At 44.7% G+C, this 24,300-nt stretch overlaps 6 protein-coding genes and 2 non-coding genes across 12 annotated transcripts; 5 read left to right on the top strand and 3 right to left on the bottom strand.

Annotated features, from left to right (window-relative positions):
- On the top strand, positions 1-1,330 carry LOC108902910 (olfactory receptor 10J4-like). The gene has a single exon (XM_018704921.2). It carries the CDS (start codon positions 1-3, stop codon positions 940-942), a length of 942 nt encoding a protein of 313 aa, XP_018560437.2. The 3' UTR covers positions 943-1,330.
- A 5,235-nt stretch (positions 1,331-6,565) lies between these two features.
- LOC108902909 (olfactory receptor 11A1-like) lies at positions 6,566-8,035 on the top strand. Its single transcript, XM_018704920.2, has one exon. The coding sequence runs from the start codon at positions 6,638-6,640 to the stop codon at positions 7,577-7,579; it is 942 nt and encodes a 313-aa protein (XP_018560436.2). The 5' UTR covers positions 6,566-6,637; the 3' UTR covers positions 7,580-8,035.
- A 966-nt stretch (positions 8,036-9,001) lies between these two features.
- Positions 9,002-9,073, top strand: trnag-ucc (transfer RNA glycine (anticodon UCC)). The gene has a single exon. It is a non-coding gene; the product is annotated as a tRNA-Gly (tRNA).
- Positions 9,074-9,470: 397 nt separating this feature from the next.
- Positions 9,471-11,304, top strand: LOC108902913 (DNA-directed RNA polymerase II subunit RPB4). The gene is made up of 4 exons (XM_018704930.2): positions 9,471-9,767; positions 10,214-10,394; positions 10,497-10,592; positions 10,970-11,304. The coding sequence occupies exons 1-4, from the start codon at positions 9,689-9,691 to the stop codon at positions 11,046-11,048; spliced, it is 435 nt and encodes a 144-aa protein (XP_018560446.1). The 5' UTR covers positions 9,471-9,688; the 3' UTR covers positions 11,049-11,304.
- A 511-nt stretch (positions 11,305-11,815) lies between these two features.
- LOC108902911 (dual specificity protein phosphatase 14) lies at positions 11,816-14,439 on the bottom strand. 3 transcript variants are annotated; one of them, XM_018704922.2, is made up of 3 exons: positions 13,974-14,439; positions 12,361-12,677; positions 11,816-12,210 (listed from the first exon to the last, which is right to left on the bottom strand). In XM_018704922.2, exons 1-3 carry the CDS (start codon positions 13,974-13,976, stop codon positions 11,988-11,990), a joined length of 543 nt encoding a protein of 180 aa, XP_018560438.1. In that variant the 5' UTR covers positions 13,977-14,439; the 3' UTR covers positions 11,816-11,987. The 3 variants fall into 3 exon arrangements, with proteins under 3 accessions (XP_018560438.1, XP_018560439.1, XP_018560442.1); XM_018704923.2 differs by having other exon boundaries at positions 13,970-14,438; XM_018704926.2 differs by having other exon boundaries at positions 14,276-14,436.
- trnal-cag (transfer RNA leucine (anticodon CAG)) lies at positions 13,137-13,219 on the bottom strand. Its single transcript has one exon. It is a non-coding gene; the product is annotated as a tRNA-Leu (tRNA).
- LOC108902907 (uncharacterized) lies at positions 13,503-16,759 on the top strand. Of its 2 annotated transcripts, none has more exons than XM_018704918.2 (5): positions 13,503-13,630; positions 14,507-15,091; positions 15,343-15,419; positions 15,607-15,858; positions 15,987-16,759. In XM_018704918.2, exons 2-5 carry the CDS (start codon positions 14,512-14,514, stop codon positions 16,242-16,244), a joined length of 1,167 nt encoding a protein of 388 aa, XP_018560434.1. In that variant the 5' UTR covers positions 13,503-13,630; positions 14,507-14,511; the 3' UTR covers positions 16,245-16,759. The 2 variants fall into 2 exon arrangements, with proteins under 2 accessions (XP_018560434.1, XP_018560433.1); XM_018704917.2 differs by having other exon boundaries at positions 13,524-13,630; positions 14,464-15,091.
- Positions 16,760-16,761: 2 nt separating this feature from the next.
- LOC108902916 (ATP-binding cassette sub-family F member 3) lies at positions 16,762-24,142 on the bottom strand. Of its 2 annotated transcripts, none has more exons than XM_018704933.2 (21): positions 23,986-24,142; positions 22,948-23,095; positions 22,793-22,869; positions 22,651-22,706; positions 22,164-22,261; positions 21,952-22,074; positions 21,591-21,857; positions 21,409-21,489; positions 21,005-21,064; positions 20,864-20,920; positions 20,754-20,776; positions 20,420-20,475; positions 20,108-20,308; positions 19,942-20,018; positions 19,821-19,865; positions 18,664-18,796; positions 18,450-18,538; positions 17,832-17,923; positions 17,598-17,730; positions 17,402-17,489; positions 16,762-17,324 (listed from the first exon to the last, which is right to left on the bottom strand). In XM_018704933.2, the coding sequence occupies exons 1-21, from the start codon at positions 24,056-24,058 to the stop codon at positions 17,166-17,168; spliced, it is 2,136 nt and encodes a 711-aa protein (XP_018560449.1). In that variant the 5' UTR covers positions 24,059-24,142; the 3' UTR covers positions 16,762-17,165. The 2 variants fall into 2 exon arrangements, with proteins under 2 accessions (XP_018560449.1, XP_018560450.1); XM_018704934.2 differs by lacking the exon at positions 23,986-24,142 and adding an exon at positions 23,766-23,970.
- Between the last annotated feature and the right edge of the window lie 158 nt (positions 24,143-24,300).

Genomic DNA, 24,300 nt, shown 5'->3' with positions numbered 1-24,300 from the left:
ATGACTGCTTTAAAAGTTAAAATGAGGATGAACTCGACACAGGTTTCATATTTCACACTGAGTGCCTACTTTGATACTGGACCTATAAAATATATATATTTTACAATTCTAACATTTCTATATATTTTAATTCTTTGTGCCAATGTGTTGCTGATTGTGATTATCTGTATGAACAGAAGTTTACATGAACCTATGTACCTGTTTCTGTGCAGCCTGTTTGTAAATGAACTGTATGGTAGTACAGGGTTGTTTCCATTCCTTCTGCTTCAGATCCTCTCTGACATTCACACTGTTTCTGTTCCCTTTTGTTTCCTGCAGATTTACTGTGTGCATTCATATGTGTGTGTGCAATTTTTAAATTTAGCCGTCATGTCTTATGACAGATACCTCGCTATCTGTTATCCTCTACAATATAACTTACATATGACAACTAAAAAGGTCACAAGGTTTATTGCTGGAACATGGTTATTCCCTTTTCTTGCAATTGGTTTTTTGGTATCATTGAGTTTCTCTTTACAGCTGTGTGGGAACATTATTGACAAAGTTTTCTGTATGAATTATTCTATTGTCAAACTGGCCTGCTCTGACACCAGTGTAAATAATATTTATGGACTCATTTACACAGTTATTATAATCATTATTCCTCTCATTTTAATCCTTTTCTCTTACATGAAGATTCTTAAAGTTTGTTTTTCTGGTTCTAAACAGACCAGACAAAAAGCTGTCAGTACCTGCACACCTCACCTTGTTTCTCTGATCATTGTTTCTTTTGGAGCTTGTTTTGAAATATTACAGAGCAGGTTTAATATGAGCAGTGTACCTAATATGTTGAGAATTTTTTTATCACTGTATTTTCTAACATGTCCACCTCTCTTCAACCCTGTACTGTATGGACTAAATCTGTCTAAAATCCGTAACATATATATCCGTCATGTCTTATGACAGATATCTTGACATCTCTGATCCTCTACATATAACAAACATCCTTAAGTTCCTCTTTACAGCTGTGTGGGAGCATCGCTGATACAATTTTCTGTGGAAACTACATTTTCAATCTGACCTGCTCTGACACCAGAGGAAATAAAGTCTGTAGACTCGTCATTTGTTCTGTGACAGTAGCTGCACATCTCAACTTCTTCCCTGCTGAACTTTTCTATGATTGTTATTTTTAACATGTGATTGAACAGATCTGATGTGAACTCTGCAGCAGATGTGTTCAATGTGTTTGTTGTTGTACTTTCTAACACACCAGCCTCTGTGTAACCCTGTAATGTATGGACTGAAAATGTCTAAAATCTGTCTCATATGTATCATCTGGTGTAAAGTGTAGATCTTCTAAAACATATGTTTAGCCTGACTGATGTGTGTACTGTATATAACGCTGCAGCACGATTACTCACAGGAACTAGAGAAGAGATCATGTTTCTCTTGTGTTAGCCTCTCTACATTGGCTCCCTGCTAAATTCAGAGTAGAATATTAAATCCTCCTCCTCACCTACAAAGCCCTTAATGGTCGGGCACCATCTTATCTTAAAGAGCTATTAGTTCCCTACAATCCCACTAGAACCCTGTTCTCCCAGAATGCTGGTTTACTGGTGGTTCCCAGAGTTTCTAAGAGTAGAATGGGAGGCAGAGCCTTCAGCTATCAGGCTCCTCTACTGTGGAACCTTCTTCCAGTTTGGGTCCGGGAGGCAGAAACACCCTCTGTCCCTTTAAGAGTAGACTTGAAACTTTGCTCTTTGATAAAGCTTATAGTCAGAGCTGGATCAGACCTGAACCTGAACCTAGTTATGCTGCTACAGGCCTAGACTGCCAGGGGATTTCCCATGATGCACTGAGCTCCTCTCTCTCTATCAGTACGCATTGACACCTCATAAATTTCTGTCACTAACTCAGTATCTTCTCTTTCCTGTAGTATTGTGCTCTTCCGTCTCTCTCTCCTCTTCTGTCTCTTTCTGCAGGTATTTCTGCCTCTGGAGCTGTAGAGTCTGATCTGTGATGACAAACCTCCTGCTGCTCCTACGATCCTACTCAGTGCCTGCTGTTGTAATTAAATATATGTAATACTACGTAATACTTTGGGAATGCAGTGAATCAGTTTGTTTACAGGTGACAAAATGAAGCTCATACAGAAAAAACAGCCCATTCCACAGATGCTAGATCAGACTGAGAGCTGGGGAATATGGAGGCCTGAGGTCTGAGTTGTTGTGGGAGATGGAACAGTACCATCTAGATATAGTTGGGCTCACCTCTATACATAGCACAGGCTTTGGGGCCAAACTCCTGGAGAGGGGCTGGACTCTCCTTTCCCTGAGTCGCCCAGGGTGAGAGGCACTGGGTGAGAGTGGTGATACTCGTAAGTCCCTGGCTGAGCGCTGCTGTGTTGGAGTTTTCCCCTGTGAACAAGAAGGTCACCTCTCTGAGACTCCAAGTTACTGAGGAGACTACTCTGGCTGTTGTTTGTGCTTATGTACCAAACCACATCTCAGAGTGCCTGGTCCTCTTGGACAATGTCCTGGAAAGGGTTCCAACTGGATACTCTATAGTTCTGCCGGTGGGACTTCAATACTCACATGGGTGACAATGGGAAAACCTGAAGGCGCATGATTGGGAAGAGTGTTCTTCCTGATCTGACCCTGAATGATGCTTTGTTATCGGACGTCTGTGATAATCATGAATTGGCCATAATGAACTCCTTGTTTGAGCACAAAGTGGTTCATAAGTGTACTTGGTACCAGAACACCTTAGACCAAACATCAATGATTGACTGTGTGGTTGTATCATCAGATCTGTGTCCGTATGGACACTTGAGTGAAGAGAGGACCAGAGCTGTCAGCTGATCACCACCAGGTGATGAGTTGGATCAGATGGCAGGGAAGGCTGCTGGACAAACCTGGCAAACCCAGTCAAGTAGTGAGGGTGCACTGTGAACATCTGGCAGAAGCATCTGTCCATGGGGTCTTAAAACCACACCTCCAGAAGAACTTTTCATGCGTCCCAAGGGAGGTTGGGGAACTTGAGTCCAAATGAGCCACATTCAATATCTCAATAGAAAATCTGGCAAGTAGGAGCAGTGGTCAGAAGATTCTCAGAGCCTGTCGAGGCGCCAACATAAGAACCCACCATTGGACACCAACGGTCCCCTGAAGCAGCAGACAGGTACAGAGAGGCCAGAGAAGCTGCAGCCTTGACAGTCACAGAAGCAAAACCTTGGTTGTGGGAGGACTTTGGATAAGTTATGGAGAAAGACTTTTGCTTGGCCTCAAGGAGGTTCTGGCAAACCATCCAACCACCTAGGAATGGAAAGCAGGGTTTGGCTCAGGTTGTGTTCAGCCAGGGAAGGGAAAAGTTGACCAAGACTGTGAATATCATTGAGTGATGTAAAGAGCACTTTGAGAAACTCTTGAACCCAGCCAGTACGTCCTCCGTGAAGGAGGAGTCTAATGATTTAAGGGAAGCCCCACCCATATCCTTGGCAGAGGTTGCTGAAGTAATCAAGAAACTGACCAGCGGCAAGGCGCTCAGTGTGGAGGAGATTCACCCTGAGATGCTGAAGGTTCTGAACATTGTGGGGCTGTCTTGGTTGACATGTTTCTTACATGTTTTGTGGAGGTTGAGGGCAGTACCTGTGGAGTGGCAGATTGGGGTGATGCTCTCCATTTTTGAAAAGGGAGACCGGAGGGTGTGCTCCAACTATTTGCTGCCCATACACATTGGTTGTGCTTCTCTGGACCACTTTATTTAGGTACAACATTGCAGATACACAGACTAAGTCAAAATGTAAATAGTAGTAGTAGTAATAATAATATTTTATTATTATTATTATTATTATTATAGCTAAAGAAATAGTAATGATAAGTGAAACATTAGCAGTACTAACTCTATCACTAACACTAATAAATGTTACTAAACTAAACTAATAAATAACTAGACAAGGTTGTATTTAAATCCCTGGTACAGTTATCAACAGAACCAACTGCTGCTGTAAAAGGGGCCAGGACCTCTGGTAGTTGCTCACTAAGAACAGTTAAAGTTGTGGGACCTATGTGTCTGGTGGAAGATATATTAGAGACAATTTTAGGGGGACAGACTAGAGTTGCATCAAATTTGATAAGAAAATGATCGGAGATAACCGATGTGACAGGAGAGATGGTCAGATTAGACACCTCAATCTCACGGGAAAGAATCAGGTCTAGAGTGTTACCACCACAGTGAGTAGGTTCATGTACAGACTGTGTGAACCCAAAGGTATCAATAGGTGCCAGAATGGCTTTATTTAGAGGGTCAGAGGCCTTATTTAGGTGAATGTTAAAGTCACCCATAATTAGGATATCATCACTATATGTGACAAGACATGATAAAAAATTTCCAAATTCATCTAAAAACTGTGAGTAGGGGCCAGGTGGTCTGTAAAGTACCACAAGGTTGAGTGTTTGCAATCTATTTCCCTGGTCATGGGGGTCGGAAGCTACTAGAGAAGGTTTCAATACTACAGCCTCGAAGGAGTTAAAAGTGACATTAAGAGCTGAGGTTAGACCAAAGAAAGACTTATAAATTAAAGCAACGCCCCCACCTTTTTTCGTAGCCCGAGCAACATGTGCGTTGGCATACTCAGGTGGGGAAGTTTCATTTAAAGGCAGGAACATATCTGGTTTAAGCCATGTTTCACATAGACCAACCATATCCAGATTATGTTCAAGAATCAAGTCATTTATCAATAATGCCTTGGTAGAAAGTGATCTAATATTTATGAAGCCAAATTTGAGGATCATATTGAGCCTGGAGCTGCTGGTAGCAGCCTGGTGTGGCAAGGTACCTATAGATGAAGTATTAATAGGAATGAGGCATCTAGTGTTTCTGTTAGGAAATTTAAGTGGCCTTTTATTCAGTACTTTATGGGACCTAGCACTGTCACCAGTGGCAGGAGTGGTGTTTTGTACATGGTGGTTTAGAAACTTAGGAAACTTGTGAATAGTACTGCGGGGAATGGAGACAGTCTCAATGCAGTAGATCAGTCTGAGCATCTAAAGTCTGCAAATGTTCCTGGTTAGATTCATCATCTAAGCTAGTGGACTCCAAAACCGCACCACCTAAAGACCTAGCAGGTTCTCTACTCACCTGCGACCTGCCGATCACTAGTGTCTTACTGTCAAACCCGACGTAAACACCTGTCTATATTCCTAGATAAAACAGCAGCGCCTGCTCCAGTAGGATGCAGACCATCTGCCTTCAGCAGGTCAGGACGGCCCCAGAAAGAAGGCCAGTTATCCACAAAACTATATCCCTGCTCACTACAGTGACGAGCCAGCCAGCAGTTCAGAGACGTTAATCTACTGTACACTTCATCATTACCCCGCATGGGTAAAGGACCAGAGACAACTTATCGATGCCGACACATCTTTCTAGCAAACTCAAACGTCCTAGCTAAACTAGCTTTGGTGACCTCAGACTGCTTCATTCTAATGTTATTGGTGCCGACATGAATCACAGTGTTGCTATAACTAGGTGTGGAGTGTACCTGAGCCCCCTGTTTCTCCCTGCGTGATGCCAGCACCCTAAGATTATCCTCAATGTCGGAAGCTCTGGCCCCAGGTAGGCAGTAAACATTGGCTGGCGAAGCTAATCTGACATTGATGGAGTCCTTTATGACTAGAGTGCGTTATTTAGCCCTGTCAGCGGGAGCGGGGGAGACACGCGGGCGCACAGGACTACCAACGGGGCTAGCAAGAGTCGAAAACCGGTTTGCAGTCGGGAGACTGCAACCGGTTGCTTGCTCTTACGTGCCCCTTTCCGCCGGCTGACAGGGACGAACTCCGCACTCACTGCCGACGAGGCTAAGCTAGCCCTAACAGGCTCGCTGTCAAACCTGTGGATAACACTATCTGGGGTGCCCGTCATATCTAAGGTAATGCTAGGAGAAAGGAGCTGCTCTAGTTGACGGACACGTCTCTCTAGGAGAGACACCCTGTCTTCAAGAGCAGAACAGCTAACACAGGCCACGGTAGTAGTTACTTCAAGCTAGGTTAGCTGTAGGAGTGAGAAGGTGAGGCTACAATTTAAAATAGGCTAATGAGGCTACAAACGGCTAAGCTAAGCTAAACTAAACTAACAACAAACAGGCTAGAGTCAGAGAAAATATCAATAAACAGGTAGCAATAGAAAATAAGACAGAGTAGTACAAAGCAGCAGCAGATAATGTGTGACAGAAAGTGAAGAGAGCAAACAGAGCAGTGATGAAGTGTCGATCTCACAAAATCCCGACGTTCGATACAGGAAGCGTCAGAGCGTCTCTTGTGGCTGATTGATGTATAAATATTATAATACACCCACTCAGTGAGTGTGATAGTGAGGTCATACTGCTGCTGTGGGTGTCTGTCTTGAAAACTTTAAAAGAACCAGCAGCAGAGTTTCATCTCAGTTCAGAGGGAGTCGGTCAGATTCACACAGTGTCATGAACTATGTCTTCTAAGTCTTTATAACATTTAAATTCTTGATCAGAATCATCTTTTATATTAATAGAAACTATTGTTTATGTTTGATGGTTTCAGAATTTTCAGTTTCAAGTTTTACTTTTGCAAAACGGTGTAAAAATGTAAGATTTAAATATTTACATTTAGTTCATCCAGTCAACAGCCTTATGACTGCTTTAAAAGTTAAAATGAGGATGAACTCGACACAGGTTTCATATTTCACACTGAGTGCCTACTTTGATACTGGACCTATAAAATATATATATTTTACAATTCTAACATTTCTATATATTTTAATTCTTTGTGCCAATGTGTTGTTGATAGTGATTATCTGTATGAACAGAAGTTTACATGAACCTATGTACCTGTTTCTGTGCAGTATGTTTGTAAATGAACTGTATGGTAGTACAGGGTTGTTTCCATTCCTTCTGCTTCAGATCCTCTCTGACATTCACACTGTTTCTGTTCCCTTTTGTTTCCTGCAGATTTACTGTGTGCATTCATATGTGTGTGTGCAATTTTTAAATTTAGCCGTCATGTCTTATGACAGATACCTCGCTATCTGTTATCCTCTACAATATAACTTACATATGACAACTAAAAAGGTCACAAGGTTTATTGCTGGAACATGGTTATTCCCTTTTCTTGCAAGTGGTTTTTTGGTATCACTGAGTTTCTCTTTACAGCTGTGTGGGAACATTATTGACAAAGTTTTCTGTATGAATTATTCTATTGTCAAACTGTCTTGCTCTGACACCAGTGTAAATAACATTTATGGACTCATTTACACAGTTATTATAATCATTATTCCTCTCATTTTAATCCTTTTCTCTTACATGAAGATTCTTAAAGTTTGTTTTTCTGGTTCTAAACAGACCAGACAAAAAGCTGTCAGTACCTGCACACCTCACCTTGCTTCTCTGATCATTGTTTCTTTTGGAGCTTGTTTTGAAATATTACAGAGCAGGTTTAATATGAGCAGTGTACCTAATGTGTTGAGAATTTTTTTATCACTGTATTTTCTAACATGTCCACCTCTCTTCAACCCTGTACTGTATGGACTAAATCTGTCTAAAATCCGTAACATATATATCCGTCATGTCTTATGACAGATATCTTGACATCTCTGATCCTCTACATATAACAAACATCCTTAAGTTCCTCTTTACAGCTGTGTGGGAGCATCGCTGATACAATTTTCTGTGGAAACTACATTTTCAATCTGACCTGCTCTGACACCAGAGGAAATAAAGTCTGTAGACTCGTCATTTGTTCTGTGACAGTAGCTGCACATCTCAACTTCTTCCCTGCTGAACTTTTCTATGATTGTTATTTTTAACATGTGATTGAACAGATCTGATGTGAACTCTGCAGCAGATGTGTTCAATGTGTTTGTTGTTGTACTTTCTAACACACCAGCCTCTGTGTAACCCTGTAATGTATGGACTGAAAATGTCTAAAATCTGTCTCATATGTATCATCTGTTGTAAAGTGTAGATCTTCTAAAACATATGTTTAGCCTGACTGATAATAAAAAGAATGCATTTATCTGACTGCTTTCTAAATAGCACTGATGTTTACTGTTGATTGTGTATAACGCTGCAGCACGATTACTCACAGGAACTAGAGAAGAGATCATGTTTCTCTTGTGTTAGCCTCTATACTTTGGCTCCCTGTTAAATTCAGAGTAGAATCTTAAATCCTCCTCCTCACCTACAAAGACCTTAATGGTCGGGCACCATCCTATCTTAAAGAGCTATTAGTTCCCTACAATCCCACTAGAACCCTGTTCTCCCAGAATGCTGATTTACTGGTGGTTCCCAGAGTTTCCAGGAGCAGAATGGGAGGCAGAGCCTTCAGTTATCAGACGCCTGTAAGGAAAAACAGCCCATTCCACAGATGCTCGATCAGACTGACATCTGGGGAAGATGGGGGCCAAGTCAAGACCTTGAATTCTTAATATGTTAGCAGAATGGCAGGGAGCACTGTCCTGCTGAAAGAGGCCACTGCCACCAGGGAATATTCCTGCAGGGGTGCAGTTGGTCAACAACTATGTTTAGGTAGGTGGTCCATGTTGACTTACCACCCTCATGTGGTGGAGGGGTTTGGGTGTCCCTGTTAACCTGGGAGCTATGTTGTCAGGGGCAGTAGCCCCTGCTAGTGTCTTCTAAGTACATGCGAGGACAGACTTAAGTGTCATAACGCTAAGACTTTGGCCTTAATTTATTTGACTTGTTTGCTGTGGTTCTGTGTTCATTTAGAGATTTGATTAAAATATTAAGCAATAGTAACGGTGTATTTATTTTGGTTTTTAAAAAATGCATAAAAATAAGGCTTTTATGAAAACACTGAATAAAAAATTTCATACCAACACACAGCCCATTCATAATCAGTAAATTAGGTTAAAATAGAAGGATGTGAGTGATACTACATGAAGAACCTCCCATCACCGCATCTGTCATGCCTCTTGGAAACGATGACAAGTCACGTATTCGTGCTTGATGTAGACTAGAAGGCCACATCTTATCATGGCGTTGGTGGTATAGTGGTTAGCATAGCTGCCTTCCAAGCAGTTGACCCGGGTTCGATTCCCGGCCAACGCAGCTGCTGTTTTTATTACTATTATTACTATTTTCCCTCCACTGAAACAGACATGGACTTTAACGGCTTTATTTTACAGTTGTTTTCAAACGTGGTCATTAAAGTAAAACGTATATTAGAAATGAATATTGAGAGGCTCCGGCTAAAGAAGAGAAGAGCGGCGGTAAAATACCGCAGAAACTCACCTGTTCTCCTTCCGACTGTATCGATAAACTCACAGTTTTTAGAGTTAAACTACATCCTACTGCCGTTTTCCGAATAAATTACTTGTTACAGCTCGGTAATCTATTACCGCCGCCTGTTTCTATTGGTAACCGTCTCTGTAGTCCTGGCCACCGTCCACCGGGAGGCGCTACTGCAGACCGCCGCTTTTATTTTGAAAGGAGCGAACCACAGACAGGAAGTGTTTCTCGTCGGACCGGATGTAATCCTGTGTTTCATGAAACTGAAAGGCGCCGAGCTGAAACCTGTGTCCGGTGTTCTGACCGTTAAACTCTCCTCCGGGACTCACCGGGAGGTCTGTGCTGAATCCACCGACCGACCGGCTGCTGTCGTCACCGTCCGTCCTCGTGTCTCTCCGCTGACCCCCGGAGCCGTTAACCGGAGCTGTGTCCATCATGGCGGCGGGAGGCGGCGCGGCTCCTCCGCACGTCGGTGATGTTGAAGAAGACGCTTCTCAGCTGCTGTTTCCCAAAGGTCGGTGAATCCTCACGGTCCGGTTCTGATCCGGTCCCAGAACAAACCCCTGTATCTGAAACAGATAGGTTTTCACTGTCGTTACTCAGTTACTTCTCAATTATCTCTCTGTTTACATAAAGAAATAAACATCTCTATATATCACTACCAGGCTCCATTAACAAAATCAGGGATTTTACTGGGAGCTGCTGGAATACCACTGCCTCCATCTGTCAGTGTGTCTGTGTTACTGTGTGACTTTCAGTGGTGGAAGAAGTAATCAAATACTTTACTGCAGTAAAAGTACCACACAGTAACACAGACACACTAACAGATGGAGGCAGTGGTATTCCAGCAGCTCCCAGTAAAATCCCTGATTTTGTTAATGGAGCCTGGTAGTGATATATAGAGATGTTTCTGGTTAATTAAACAGGTTCTTACTCTTTGTTGTGTTGTTGTGGTCTCAGAGTTTGAGAACGCAGAGACTCTGCTGAACTCAGAGGTCCACATGTTGCTGGAGCACAGGAAGCAGCAGAACGAGAGCGCCGAGGACGAGCAGGAGCTGTCCGAGGTTTTCATGAAGACCCTGAACTACACAGCTCGATTCAGCCGCTTCAAGAACAGAGAGACCATCACCGCCGTGCGCAGGTACAGAACCACGTTTCACCTGTCTGGATATCTCTGTGGTCTGATCTGGATCTGACCTCTGACCCCTGACCCCTGACACCCCCCCTCCTCCCCCCTCCTCAGTCTCCTCCTGCAGAAGAAGCTTCATAAGTTCGAGTTGGCCAGTTTGGCAAATCTGTGTCCTGAAGCTGCAGAAGAGGCCAAAGCCCTGATCCCCAGGTCAGTCTGATCCACATCACACCTGGACAGAAACCAGACCAGTATCAGGGTCCTGGGTTCAGTATACAGACCCAACTTATCTGGATCAAACAGGATCTGGTTCAGAGAGGATCTGTAGCCAGGGAGAGGTTTTACAGCGTAAATACAAGATTAATGATCAAACTTTTAAATCGATCAGTAGAAAGTCAGTCAGCAGCTGATGATGATCGATGCTGATTCTAGTCCCTTCAGGGTTTAATGGTCATTTCATAGATAAAATGATCAATCAGTAAATCATTGGGCCAATCAATAACTGATAATCAGTAAGTGATGATCAGTAAGTGAAGGGTCTCGTTTGTTGTTGAACCAGATCAAACTGATTCCTGCGTGTGTTTCAGTCTTGAGGGTCGGTTTGAAGACGAGGAGCTGCAGCAGATCCTGGACGACATCCAGACCAAGAGAAGCTTCCAGTACTAAGACCAGATCCAGGACCAGGACCAGGAATGCTCTCCGGGCTCTGCAACTCCTGGTTTTGCTCCTCTGACCCCCAATTCTCTCTACGGTTTTACATCCAGGATGACTGAATTGAACTGATGTCTGATGATATGTGGCTCCTGATGATCCAGACTGATCAGGTTTTGATTGATTTATAAACAGAGTCGGTCTCCATGTTTTCACTGAGCAGCTCTTCTTCTTCTTCTGTCACAATAAACTCTGATTTCTTTTTTTTTAACGACTCTTCTGTTGTTTCTGTTTTAGCTTCAGAGCTCAGCTCTGGTCTCAGCGAGGCCCCTTTCACACCTGCCTATTTTGGTCTGAACCAAAAAAAAGTGTGAAAGGTGCTGTCGACCACAGTCCGAACCAGAGAACCAAAATTTAGTCTGGACCAGAAGAAGTGGTCTCAGTCCAGCCAAAGTGCACCATGGTCTGATTTATTTCTTTTTTTTTTTAGATGCTAAAACTTTTAGACCAGGTCAGGAAGTTGAAGTTCGGCACACAATAAACAGTAGAAGAAGAAAAATAAGAGGATGTGAAGTAAAGCTGAAGAGCAGATAGTTTAAATGATGTAGCTGCTGATGTTTGGAATTTTCAAGTCATATCTTGATGCTGAACACAAGACTGGTTCCTAATAATCAGCTAAACGTCAGAGGAAGTTACCTGACAGGTGTGATTTCACCTGGACATAAACAATTTGTATTTTCTGCCACTTTTTGAATGGACTGTCAGAGAACAGAGGTCAGTGCTGAGGTAAACACGGTTTATGGTCTGAAGCTTATCAGTCAAGCAGGTAACCCAAAACACCTGGCTGAAACTTTCAAAATAAAAGACATTTCAAAGAGCTGTTTCAACATCACTGACCAAACAGTTAAAGACCATCTCTGGTTCTGGTCTTGGACCTTTGTGGCTCTAATGTCATCAAACATTAACACAGTACGCTGCGGTGGTGCTAGAGTCCTCCGAGTCCTGCAAAGCCTCGGGCAGGACTCCGCTGGACGTCCTCACCATCTGCACCGAGTTCCTGCTGAACAGAGTCCGTTCATAGTCGATCAGCTGTCTCCAGAAACCAGCGTTGGGTCTGATGAAGGGTCGCTGCTCCAGAACCTGCTCGTGAGCCTGACGGAGGCTGAGGCCTTCAAACCTGCAGACACAGAGACCAGAACTAAGAATCAGAGAGACCAGAACCATCTCTGTGTACAGAACCACCTCTGAGTACAGAACCACAAAGAAACTTGAGGTCTCAAACTGGGAGCAAACAGTGAACCTTTAAGTTGGGGAGTTGGTGGTTTACCTCATCAGGTAGGCCATGATCAGAGCAGGGGATCGGCTCCTGCCGGCAGTGCAGTGGACCAAAGTCCTTCCTGTCTGGTTCTGGTTGATCCGTTCAGCCACGGGGTCAAAGTACTGTCTCAGGGGGGCATGAGGTTGATCCTGGACTGGGATGTGGAGCACCTGGAGTCCATCCAACTGTGGGTAGGACATGTCCTCCAGTCCGCTGGCATTAACAATAAGGGTGATGTTCCTACTGGTCAACACGCTGGGCCTCAGGGCCGAGGCCAGATCGCTCAGGTACAGACCAGGAGAGACCTGAGAGACCGACATGACCAGCTGCAAGAGACAACACCTTACCTGTGAGACAACACTGAGGGCTGAGAGACGAGGTCAGAGGTCATCGAATGAATAAAACTATTTTATGTTGTGAACTTAACAACGTAAAATTAATAAATTCAAACAATAAAAATGAAAAATTCAATCTAAAATTTAGATAAAATACAAGCAGAAAATCTTTATTTAGATTTGATCGACAAACACTTTTATGTTCCAGATAATCTGCAAAATAAATGTCCTTTTCATTGTGAAATAAAATAACGGCTTCATTTAGCATAAATAAAAACAATCGACTAAATATTTGTCTGCTTTTTTTAATTATACATTTTCATTTTTAGAATAATACCTTAGTCTTTAGTTGTTTGTTGCCTCATTGTTTCTGTAATTTATGTATTCAATATTATCCTTCAATATTATTAAAGTTATTTCTATCTCTGTCAATGTGGATCAAAAGGTTCTTGTCAGAAGTGGGATTCGAACCCACGCCTCCAGGGGAGACTGCGACCTGAACGCAGCGCCTTAGACCGCTCGGCCATCCTGACAACACAGTACCATAGCTGTAGCAGGAGCATATATAAACGGGTCATGACCAGAACATGAGCTTAGACTGATCTCATGTAAATTTAAGACTTACTTATTGTTGAAGAGAGTGAATTAAAGTTGCAAAATGACTCTAATACGTTATTTAATATAAAATGGCGGCGACTGAAGATATTTTAGCTGAAAGTTCCACATAAACATAAAATTACAAACTGTCTGAGAATGAACAGATTAATCGATTAAATTGACAGATTATCAGTAAATATCGATAAAATCCTGAGGTGAAAGAGCAGCTGGGAGCTGCTGCTGTTGAACATGTCCGGACTCAGCCTGAGTCACGGGATAAATGAGTCACAGTCTGTTTAAATAGACTCAGTTTCACTTCAGTTTCAGACCAGACTCTTCAGGTCCAGGTAAGACCCGATCTCCCTCTGTTTTTAACCAGTCATAACAAACCGAGTTAGACCAGGACAGAGTCACAGAGTTTCATTATATCAACAGATACAGACAAACTGGACCAGTGGACGGAAAAACACTGGTCGGACCATTTATAGTGAGGACCCCTGCCCCGACGACTTCGCGCCAAACTTCATTCAAAAATGTTAGATTTTAACGCTTCCTCCGCTTCTCTCATTATCCACCGGTTATATTGTAATATTTAACACGTGTCCTGTAAGAAGTTTACTCTCTGAAATATTCGGCCTTAATGCAACAGTATGAAAATGTATATATCGGACTGAAGGCTCACTTACTGACCATGATTCCGGTGAGTTTTCCTGGACGAACGTAACACGGAACAACTACAAAAACACGAAATGTACAATATACAACGTTGTTCCTTTGATGTGTTTGATGCCAAATGCAAGAGAGGGTTCTAACATTTCCTCACATGTCCGAAGAATCAAACTAGCAGCTTTACTTTTGCCAAAACACAAACAAATGTATTTTCTGCCATTTTTTGAGTGGAGTTTGGTTTGAGGTTTGTAGCTATCAGAGCGTCCAGTGTTAGCGTCAGGCAGTGAAGCAGACTGTGGTGGACAGGACTGAGGTCAGCTCACCTGTTCGCTCCTGATTTAATGGACAAGAACAGATTTTCATTCAGGCTTAAATAACAAGCAACTTCCGGTCGTGGATTTCAAAATAAAAGCACCCGTAGCAGAATTGTTTCCATTTTTTGACCAAAATTAAAATAAAGAATCAGAGAGTGTGATTTATTTGTATTTGTTTCTTTACTTCTTGTCCTCAGTCCATCTGAGTCTGTGAATCTGGTTCTGGTTCTGGTCTGACAGGCAACATGACAATGCAAAATCAGAGCAAGACCTCAACAGGAGCTGAGGTCACGGGGACCAGTTGGACCCAGAGAACCGTCCTACCTGAGGTCCGGTACCATCCATCCATCCAGATTCAGAGTCCTGGAGACGGAGCACGACCCAAAACCACCAAAACCCCCAAGACAAGAACCAGTCAAACACAGAAGACCAGACCTAGAGCTGTGCACCCCCCTCAGACTGGGAGGCAGCGAGGGGACATCACCACCCAGGCTGATCCGGTTTCTGCAGTGAGACCACGTCCTGGAGCTCAGACACCCGTTCAGAGGGCTGATCCTGATCGAGATCCTCCTCAAAAATCAGATCAGCTCTCTAACAGAGCCCCTCCCAGACCGGAGCAGGTTCCTCTGGGTCTGGGGGTCCGGTTGGATAGGTCTGTGGTGGAGCAGGTGGAGGTTCTGACCCGTGGACAGAGGACCAATGAGGACTGGTTCTCCTGGAGGAAGAACCGGATCACAGCCTCAGTCGCTCATCGCATTTCTCACAGTCGTTTCGTTAACGGGAAGAGCAAAACCCCACCTAACTCCTACCTGGCTGCTGTCACAGGTAGACCATACCCCACACACCTGGACCCAGACTGTGGTGGTTCTGGTCCTCAGGATTTAAACTAACAATCATTTTCATTATGATTAATCAACGTAACAGTTCACTCTGCTTTCACTTCTATCTCTATATCTTCAACCTAAAAAACCTAAAATTACTCGGGGGGGTTTAATGACCTGAGAAATGACAGAGGACCTGATACTGGACCCTGTTGTGTTATGAGTCTGAGACAAAATCTGGTTTTGATTCAACAGGTGAGGGTCCCAGAGTCCAGACCAGAGCCATGAGCTGGGGGGTAGAGAAGGAGGCTGAGGCCGTCCGCAAGTACCAGGTACAGTTCAACACAATGATAGGTAGGTAAGACCAGGAGGTACTGTCCCCAGAGCAGTTTACACCACAGGACCAGGATCTGGTTCAGTTCATAGTCCAGGTTCCAGCAGGTGAATCAGGGTCCTGAGAAAACCTCTGCAGTTTAGAGACTAAACCTCACATCGCCTAAAAATGATGTCATCCTGCAGAGACTGAAGAGCTCTCGGTTGGGTCGGTCGGTGTCGGTTCAGGACTGCGGTCTGTTCATCGACGCTCAGCGGCCCTGGTTGGCAGCAAGTCCTGACGGCATCGTGACGGACAGCCGGACCGGCCAATGGCTGCTCTGCCTGGAGGTGAAGTGTCCCCACAAACACAGACAGAGACGGGTAGAGGACGCCTGCAGGGACGACCCCAACTTCTGTCTGGAGCTACAGGACAAGGACGGACGGGAAGCTGGAGGGGTAAAAATCATTTTACTGCTGTCTCCTCCTTCTCGTTCTACTCCCATCTGTCTGTCCTCCACCTCAGCTTCCTGTCCCAGTCGTCCTCTCCTTGTCTCTAACGTCTTCTCCTTGTCTTCCTGTCCCAGACTCCAGTCTACCGTCTGAAGACGTCTCACAGTTACTTCACACAGATCCAGTGTCAGCTGGCGGTGACGGGCCTCAAACAGGCCGACCTCGTTGTCTATACCCTGAAGGAGACGACCATTGTCCCGGTGACCTTTGACCCCAACCTGTGGGAGGAGACTGTGTCCAAGCTGGAGGTGTTTTACAGGGACGCCGTCCTGCCTCACCTCAGAGAGAAGACCCAGCAGGAGAAGGCAGCTGCCTGGACCCCAGAGCTGTAGAGACCTGTGACCTCTGACCTGAGGATGATAATGATGATGATGATGATGTCTAGGAACCTGGACACTGATCTCATCATGTAAAGAGATCAGTTCATCTTATGTGAAAACTTTCTATAATTTTGAGATATCACTACCAAACTCCATTGACAAAAACAAGAATTTAACACAGGAGCTGCTGGAATACCACTGCCTCCATCTGTTAGTGTGTCTGTGTTACTGTGTGGTACTTTTACTTCAGTAAAGTATCTGATTACTTCTTCCACCACTGAAAGTCACACAGTAACACAGACACACTAACAGATGGAGGCAGTGGTATTCCAGCAGCTCCTGTGTTCTGCTTGGTAAAATTCATGTTTTTGTCAATGGAGTCTGGTAGTGATAACGACTCAACCCAAGAAGATGGGAAAATAAGGCCCAGGTTCAAAAATACCTTTAACAGTTTGATGTATCTGATACAGAAAAGAATAAAAAAGTGTTTTTGCTCAGTTATAAATAATGAGTGAAGAGAAACTGGAGACATGATCTGATGGTTTTTATTATGTTTCTGTCTGAATGTAAATATAACATTTAACGTCAGGTCCTTTAAAACTGATAAAACTTCAAACCTCCGCTGAGTCCATACAAAACAGAACCAGGCTTAATGTGACGATGAACTGACAACGGATGTTTGACTCTTAAATAAACTTTAAATCGTCTTTGACTCCTCCTCCTCCTCCTCCAAAGTTCGCTGTGACCTCACCAGGTGAATATGAGCGACCAATCAGCTCGCAGCAGATCATCACCTGAAGCAGGAGATGAGACAGTTCAGAGAACGTCCTCCGGGCCGCTCTGATGGCCAACTGGCCGCTGTGACAGGTGTTATTATGGAGGGGGTGGGGTTTGTGTTACTAGTGGTCAGCGTGGTTGGCAGTGGGCGGAGCCTCACAGGTAACCCTCCTTCCTGAACTGCTCGTGCAGGATGTCTCGATACTCGTCAAAGCCACCATCGATGCGTCGGACCTTCCCGCCTTCGCACACCCACAGCTCCTTGCACACCAACCGAATCAGACGCTCGTCGTGCGACACCAGGATGACCCCGCCCTGAAACACATGACATCACACACCTGAAACACACCTGTCCACTGTCAAAACAAGAAGTTTCCTCTTCACTCACTCACTCTGAACTTGTTGAGAGCTTTAGCCAGAGCCTCGATGGTCTCCATGTCCAGGTGGTTGGTTGGCTCGTCCAGGATGTAGAAGTTCGGACTGAAAGACGGACAGAGAGATGACATCGACATCGACATCAACATCATCATCATCATCATCATCATCATCATCAGGCACTCAACAGCTGATCCCTGAGCTCTCTATTACCATGGCATGGTCATCTGTGCGAAGGCGACCCGGCTCTTCTGTCCTCCTGACAGACTGGCCACCGGCCTCGTGGCGAGCTCTCCGGTGATGCCATAACCTCCCAGCTGGTGACGGTACTCCTCCTCCGTCCGACCTGCGACACACATCAACAACAGCCAATCACAGCTCAGCACCTGGGTGTAAGGTTCAGGGATGGTAGTCATATTCAGTTACTGTCGTGGTTGCCATAGTTACCAGGGAACTTGTTGAGTAGCAGCTCCACAGAGCAGACGTTCAGGTCCAGCTGATCCACGTGATGCTGACTGAAGTAACCGATCTTCAAGTTCCTGATGAGACATGAAAACAGTCAGCAACACTGTTGAACTGTTCTCTAAAGACAGTTCCCTAAAAACAGTTCCCTGAAAACGGTTCTCTGTGATGGTATATAAATGTCTTTATTGATAGTTCCCTACAAATAGCTCCCTGTTCATAACAAGTTCCCTATAAAATATTTCTCAGCTGTTGCCTTTAGACACAATCTGTCAACACCAAGAAATAGTTTGGGACCAGTTTCATTAGAACAGTTCTGTAAACAGACATTAAAAGGTTCTCTGAACGGTACAAGAACAGTTCCATATAAACGATACAGTAACAGTTCCCTACAGATGCTGTTCCCTGTAAACAATCCAATTAAGGGAATATAAACGTTTCTTTTAAAATGATTCAACAGTATGAAAACAAACACTACGTATAATAAAAGTTCCCTGAATGGTTCCCTATGAGGAACAGTGTCCTGTTCGCTGTAAACTGCCACAGTCTGACATAGGTACACTGGTACCTCCTCTGCTCTGATTGGTCGGACAGTCGTCTCACCTGTGAGCTTGTCTGACTCCGCTGACCGGCGTCAACTCGCCCATCAGCAGTTTGAGGACGGTGGATTTACCGGCGCCGTTTTCACCAACCTAACAGGAAACAGAACAGGACGTGTCAACTCACAACCAACATAGAGCTGATACCGAGTTATTGATCGGTGTGATTGGTTGTATTCCACATTTTGGCTGATTTTATGGTTGACAATGACACGTACGATGCAGATTCGAGACTCAAGGTCGGCCGACAGGTTGAGTCCAGAGAACAGCCGATGGTCTGGATTGTAGTAAAACTCTACTTCATCTAACTGCAGGATGGGAGGAGACAACTTCTCAAAGTTATCTGGAAACCTGTAGGAAGACACGACATGTCAATCCATCGATCAATTGATCATCGTCTAAACAGAGATAGGATCTTTGTAGAAGAAACAAATTCAGCTGCTTTATTCTGTGGTAAACTGAAGGTAGGTCCTGATGAAACAGCTTTTGATTTCAACAGTTTGTTATGTTTTAATGAGCTGTGTCTGTATCAACCTGCCATGAAGGGGTGAAGTTGCTCAGGCCAGATGAACCTGTTCAGGGCCCTGGGGCAAATATTTGTGGTTGCCTCCAAGTTCCCATCAAGTACCCAGCTCACTATAAACCACAGCTTCTTTATCCACCTTATTTTCAACAGAAATATGGGTGCGGCTAATTTCTGTTTCTTTGTGCGAGACCTCCGGTCAGTAGCTAACCTCTTTTTGCACTTTTCAGTACAGCAGCTAACACCACAACTTTCTGAACTATGGCTTCGAAGAAAACGGGAACTGTTTGTCCGGTTAGAGGATGCCATGATAACTGGTACAATCGAAAACTTTACTTACAACAGGAGTGTTTTTTAAGTAAAGTTTTCGTGTGTACCTCCCCCTCTGAAGGATGAGGAATCCTTTCGGCTGTGCTTTAAATTTTAAGAAACCACCAAAGACTTACACAAGACAACCCTGCAGGACTTCCCCTGCCCTGCAACACAGGAGGACCTGGTCTTTGGTTGATGTGGACCCAGGCAGAGTGAACCTCAGCTTTGTTTGCACTGGGTTGGACATCAGCCTTCATAAATACCAGGTCCTACATGTTGTGTATTAATACTTGCCACTGACCTGTCATTTCAACTTTTTACTGATGTTTGGAAGTGCTCCCACGACATCGTTAAACAAGCTAGTTAATCTAAAGTTTGTAAAAAACGGATCTTGGACCAACTTTTTATCTCCGCATTCCAAAGTAAGTTGGATATTTAAAATAGAGACCCAGAACTCAGGATTAATGACGTGTGAACTAACAGAGATATTAGAACCAGATTTCACTTTAGATTAATCATGACAGAGGTTTATCTTCTCACCTTAAAGTGACCTCAGTTTCTTTCTCGATGGGCTTCAGCTCAGGTCTGTAACAGGAAACACAGTTAATACAGATTCACAGATTCGTGTGTCTGGTCTCAGATGATCAGGATCAGGACTCACAGTCTCTCCAGCAGTTTCAGTTTGCTCTGGACCTGAGCTGCTCTGTTGGCGTTATACCGAAACCTGTCGATAAAAACCTGAAACACAAACACAGTGCATTATGGGAACAGCCTCATCAGAAAACTGTCATCCAATGACAGCAGTTGTAACGTCTGTAGTACAGTACCTGTATGTGTTGTCTGTACTGCAGCTGGGCCTCGTACTCCCTCTGCTGGTTCTTCAATCTGTCCTCTTTGGTTTTAATGAAGTTTTCATAGTCGCCGCGGTAACTGTCGAGCCTCTGGGAGTGGAGGTGGACGATGTCCGTTACCACGGCATTCAGGAAGTTTCTGTCATGAGACACGACCAAGATGGTGGACTGCCACGTCTGCAGGAGGAGGAACAGACCTTTAGTGTTTGTTACTTGTTAGCTTGTGGCTAACAGTTCCCATTGTTTTCAAAGAGGAATGCTAACATTAAAGTGAGCGGTAATTCAGACCTGCAGGTAGTTCTCTAACCACAGGATGGCTCTGACGTCCAACATGTTGGTCGGCTCTGAAACAGAGGGAACACATCAGAGTACTATCACAGTACTACTGATACTGTTGCAACTACTACCACCCTAAATACTGCAACCAACACTGTTAATGCTACTACTGCCACTCCTCCTACTACTAACACTACTCATACTACCTTGTATTCCTTCTGTTACTACAGCTACTCCTCCAGCTCCCTCTTGTACTGGTACTCCTGCCTCTGTTACTCTGTGTACTCAGGCTACTACTGCCCACCTCCTCCTGCTACTACCTACAATCTGCACTAATGTAACTCACCGTCAAGCAGCAGCAGGTCCGGCCTGGAAACAAAACACAGACGGTCAGACAGAGCTCAGAATTAACAACATCAGGACGACTGACGACTTTTTATAGAGATGAAAACTCACCGAGCGAACAGAGCTCTGGCCAACGCCAACCTCATCCTCCATCCTCCTGAGAACTCCCTGAACATAAAAACACACTGTTGTCCTATTTATTCTTTAATAATGAGGTGAAATGTGTGTTAGAGTGAGAGACAGGTGACTCACTTGGTGGCTTGCTGTTGCATTTTGGGAGAGAATCCAAGACCAGCCAGGATGACGGAGGCTCTGATTAGACAAGACATTTCTGTCAATTTCGTGCGTCTGACACAGGATTTTATTTACTGATAAATTTGGTTTTAAAAATTTTGGTTTTATCTTTGTAATGCTATAGCAAATGTGATGTCATGATTAGTTGGGCAGGTGGGTGGGCGGGGCTTTGATATCTTCGACATCAAAGGTGGCGGCACTCGTATCTGCAATATTTTGGCTTCAGGTTTGTAGCAGGGGAGGAAGTGGAGACATGTCGGCCATCTGTGTTTGCAGTCGCTGGTTTCGCCGCTAATCTACTATTAAAACATTGTGGTGACGTGGATGTAAACGCAGTGTGGTTGCGTGGTTGCCATAGTTACCGGGCTGGGGCTTTGTCGGCTTCGATCTCCTCCAGCTTGCCGTAGATCTCTGACAGTCGAACGCTCTCTGTCCCGTCACCACTGAAACAAAAAGACAAAACGAAAGGTTAGGGTAAACCAGTGACTTCCTGTCAACACACCGACCTGGATTCTGAATGTTTTCAGGTTTCTGTTCATCTTACTTTCCACTGGCGATGCGAGCGTTCAGCCTCTTCTCCTCGTCCAGGAGCTCCTCCCTCAGTGTGTCGCTCTCCAGGACGCTCTGCAGCGCTGCTGTTTCATCTCCTGCCACTTCCTGCTCCACGTGGAGGATGGAGATGTGGGCCGGGACACGGAGGCTACGACTCGCCAACATCTTCAGCAGCGTTGTCTTCCCTAGACCGTTACGACCGATCAGACCGTACCGCCGACCCGACGCCAGAGAGAGCTCCGCCCCCTGCAGCAGACACCTGAACAGACCCATTAACAGAACTGTCGATCAACAGATCAATTATCAATCAATCGTGAGCTGTTGCTGCGTCATGTGATCATCCCGCTGCTCACCTCTCTCCAAACGACACGTCAAAGTTCTCGATGCGAATGTCGTAGCTGCGGTTCTTCCCTGATTGGTCGACTCTGTTGTCCTTCTTACTGCTGGCCTGGCTGGCCGACGCCTCCTCCAGGACTCTGAGGGAGACCAGAGGAGAACAGGTGAGATGAGGATGGGTATACAGGTGTGAACAGGTGAGGACAGATGTGTGCAGGTGGGAACTCACAGCGGGGTGGAGGCCTTCTGAGAGTCCTTCTCATTCCTGCGTTCGTGTTTAGCCTTCAGCTTCGCCTCGGCCTTCTCTAGTTTCTTTGCATCCACCGTCTGATGAGACAGGAAGTGATGCGTTTAGAATCAGAATCACACTTTATTGCCAATTAAGTTTGCACATACAAGGAATTTGTCTTGTATATTGGTGCTAAAGGACGGATATAGTAAAAGAAAAGAGCGAAAAGCAAGAACTATATTTACAAGGAGCATAAGTATACATAATTAAAATGTAAAGTGCAAATGTTTGAAGGTGGCAGTGATTGTCCGGATGTGCGCTAATGTAACGTGTAGTGGGGGGGGTGGGGGGTTATAGTCTGTGACAGTCTGTGTGTGTGTATTGGGGGGGGGCTAGATCTTGTTAGAGCAGTTTTTCTTTTTCCCTCATGAAGCAGAGAAACTTAATCATCTCAGTAAAGTTCAGTGAAAGTAGAGTAATGTCTCACTGTGTTCTGAGGACGTTTCATCATCCAGATCCCCTGAACATCTTTGGCTGCTGAGACTGAGGAGAAACAAACATGGCGTCAGTTCAGCAGGTAAACAGGTGAAGGTGTAAACATCTGATCAATATGATTATTGATCTGTTACCGTTGTCTGCAGAGATCTGAGAGAGCTGAACAGGAGCGTCCAACAGCACCTGTTTCTGAGAGCCATGATGGTTGTTCCTGACACACAGGAAGGAGAAACGTCAAACAGGAAGTAAACACACAGTCCCTTTAATCATGTGACCTGTTTGTTCTTACAGTTTGAGCGTGTTGAACATCTGCAGACAGATGTCTCTGACGTCGTCCTCGTTCTTGCTGTCAGCAGACACTTCCTGCAGGACGCCACCAATGGCATCGTACACCTCCTCTCCGTCCTCAAAGTCTGCGCCGCCGCTGTCCAGAACACCTGAGACACACAGTCAGGTAGTCACAGTCAGGTAACACAGAGACAGACAGACCGAGGCCAGGTTCAGGTCTGATCTGGACTCAGCTGAACACATGGAGGTGATTTAATATGACCTGATGTTTCCAGCTGAAAACATCACGTGTTCATCTTCCTCTGACAGGTGACTGATCGCTGATCAATATCTATTCATGTTGTTATCAATCAAACATCAGCTGATAATAATCTGAAACATGAGTCAACCTCATCCAGCTTCAGTTTAACCTGAACCATGTTTCTTACTGACTCTGGATCAGTTTGTGAGTCTGGAGCTTAAAGATCATTGCAGCTGTTCAAACCGATTCTGATCAATCACGTGATCACTGACATCCAGAGATTCTGATCAATAACTCTCCTGGAATATCCTTTAAACTCCTGGAATATTATAATACAACTGTCCAGGAAGATTCCTGGAATATTTCCCGTCATGCCTTTGGTGGTTTCAGGTTGTATCAGCTGCTGTGACTCTGAACTGACTCAGCTTCATCAATAAAAACTTTACAGTTTGATGTTAATCAATAATCTGAATCTTTCCTCTGCCCTGGAATATTTCCACTAACTCTCCAGGGAATATTTCCTGTGGGTCGGTGTTCGGGGTCTGGTCTGGTCAGACCGGGCTGAGTCTCAGACTGACCCGGGTTTAGGTGAAGCTAACCGGCCCATGCCGTGCTGCCCGGTGTCCCGGCTCGGCTTAGCCTAACCTGTTAGCTCGTTAGCTCCGCGGCTACAGAGCGGCGGCTCCCGGCTAACAGGCAGAGAAAAGGCCGGTGTGTCCCGCTCCGCCGGGCCGGTACACGGCGGCCACGCGGCAGCTCCGTCCCCGGCTCGCGGCGCCTCTGTCCCCGGTGTCTCACCTGTGATGTAATCGAACAGCTCCGAGTCGATCTCAGGAAACTCGCTCTTCAGGATGTCCACGTACGTCGCCATGATACCCGGCCCTGGCCGCTGCCGCGATGCGCATGCGTCAATATGCGACAGCGCTGTGAACTCTGGGAAAGGTAGTCTTTGTGTCCATGGTGGTGACGTCAGGTTCTAATAAAGACTACAAATGACAAACTTTATTATGATGAATGTACATCAGTTATTATTGATCTCTGATCAGAATTATATGTTCGATTATTATTATTATTATTATTATTATTATTATTATTATTATTATTATATAAACT

The sequence above is a fragment of the Lates calcarifer genome, linkage group LG21 (assembly GCF_001640805.2).
Source record: "Lates calcarifer isolate ASB-BC8 linkage group LG21, TLL_Latcal_v3, whole genome shotgun sequence".
NCBI classification, from domain to species: domain Eukaryota; kingdom Metazoa; phylum Chordata; class Actinopteri; family Centropomidae; genus Lates; species Lates calcarifer.
The sequence above is the reverse complement of the archived record's forward strand: the minus strand, read 5'-3'. Positions and strand labels throughout refer to the sequence as shown.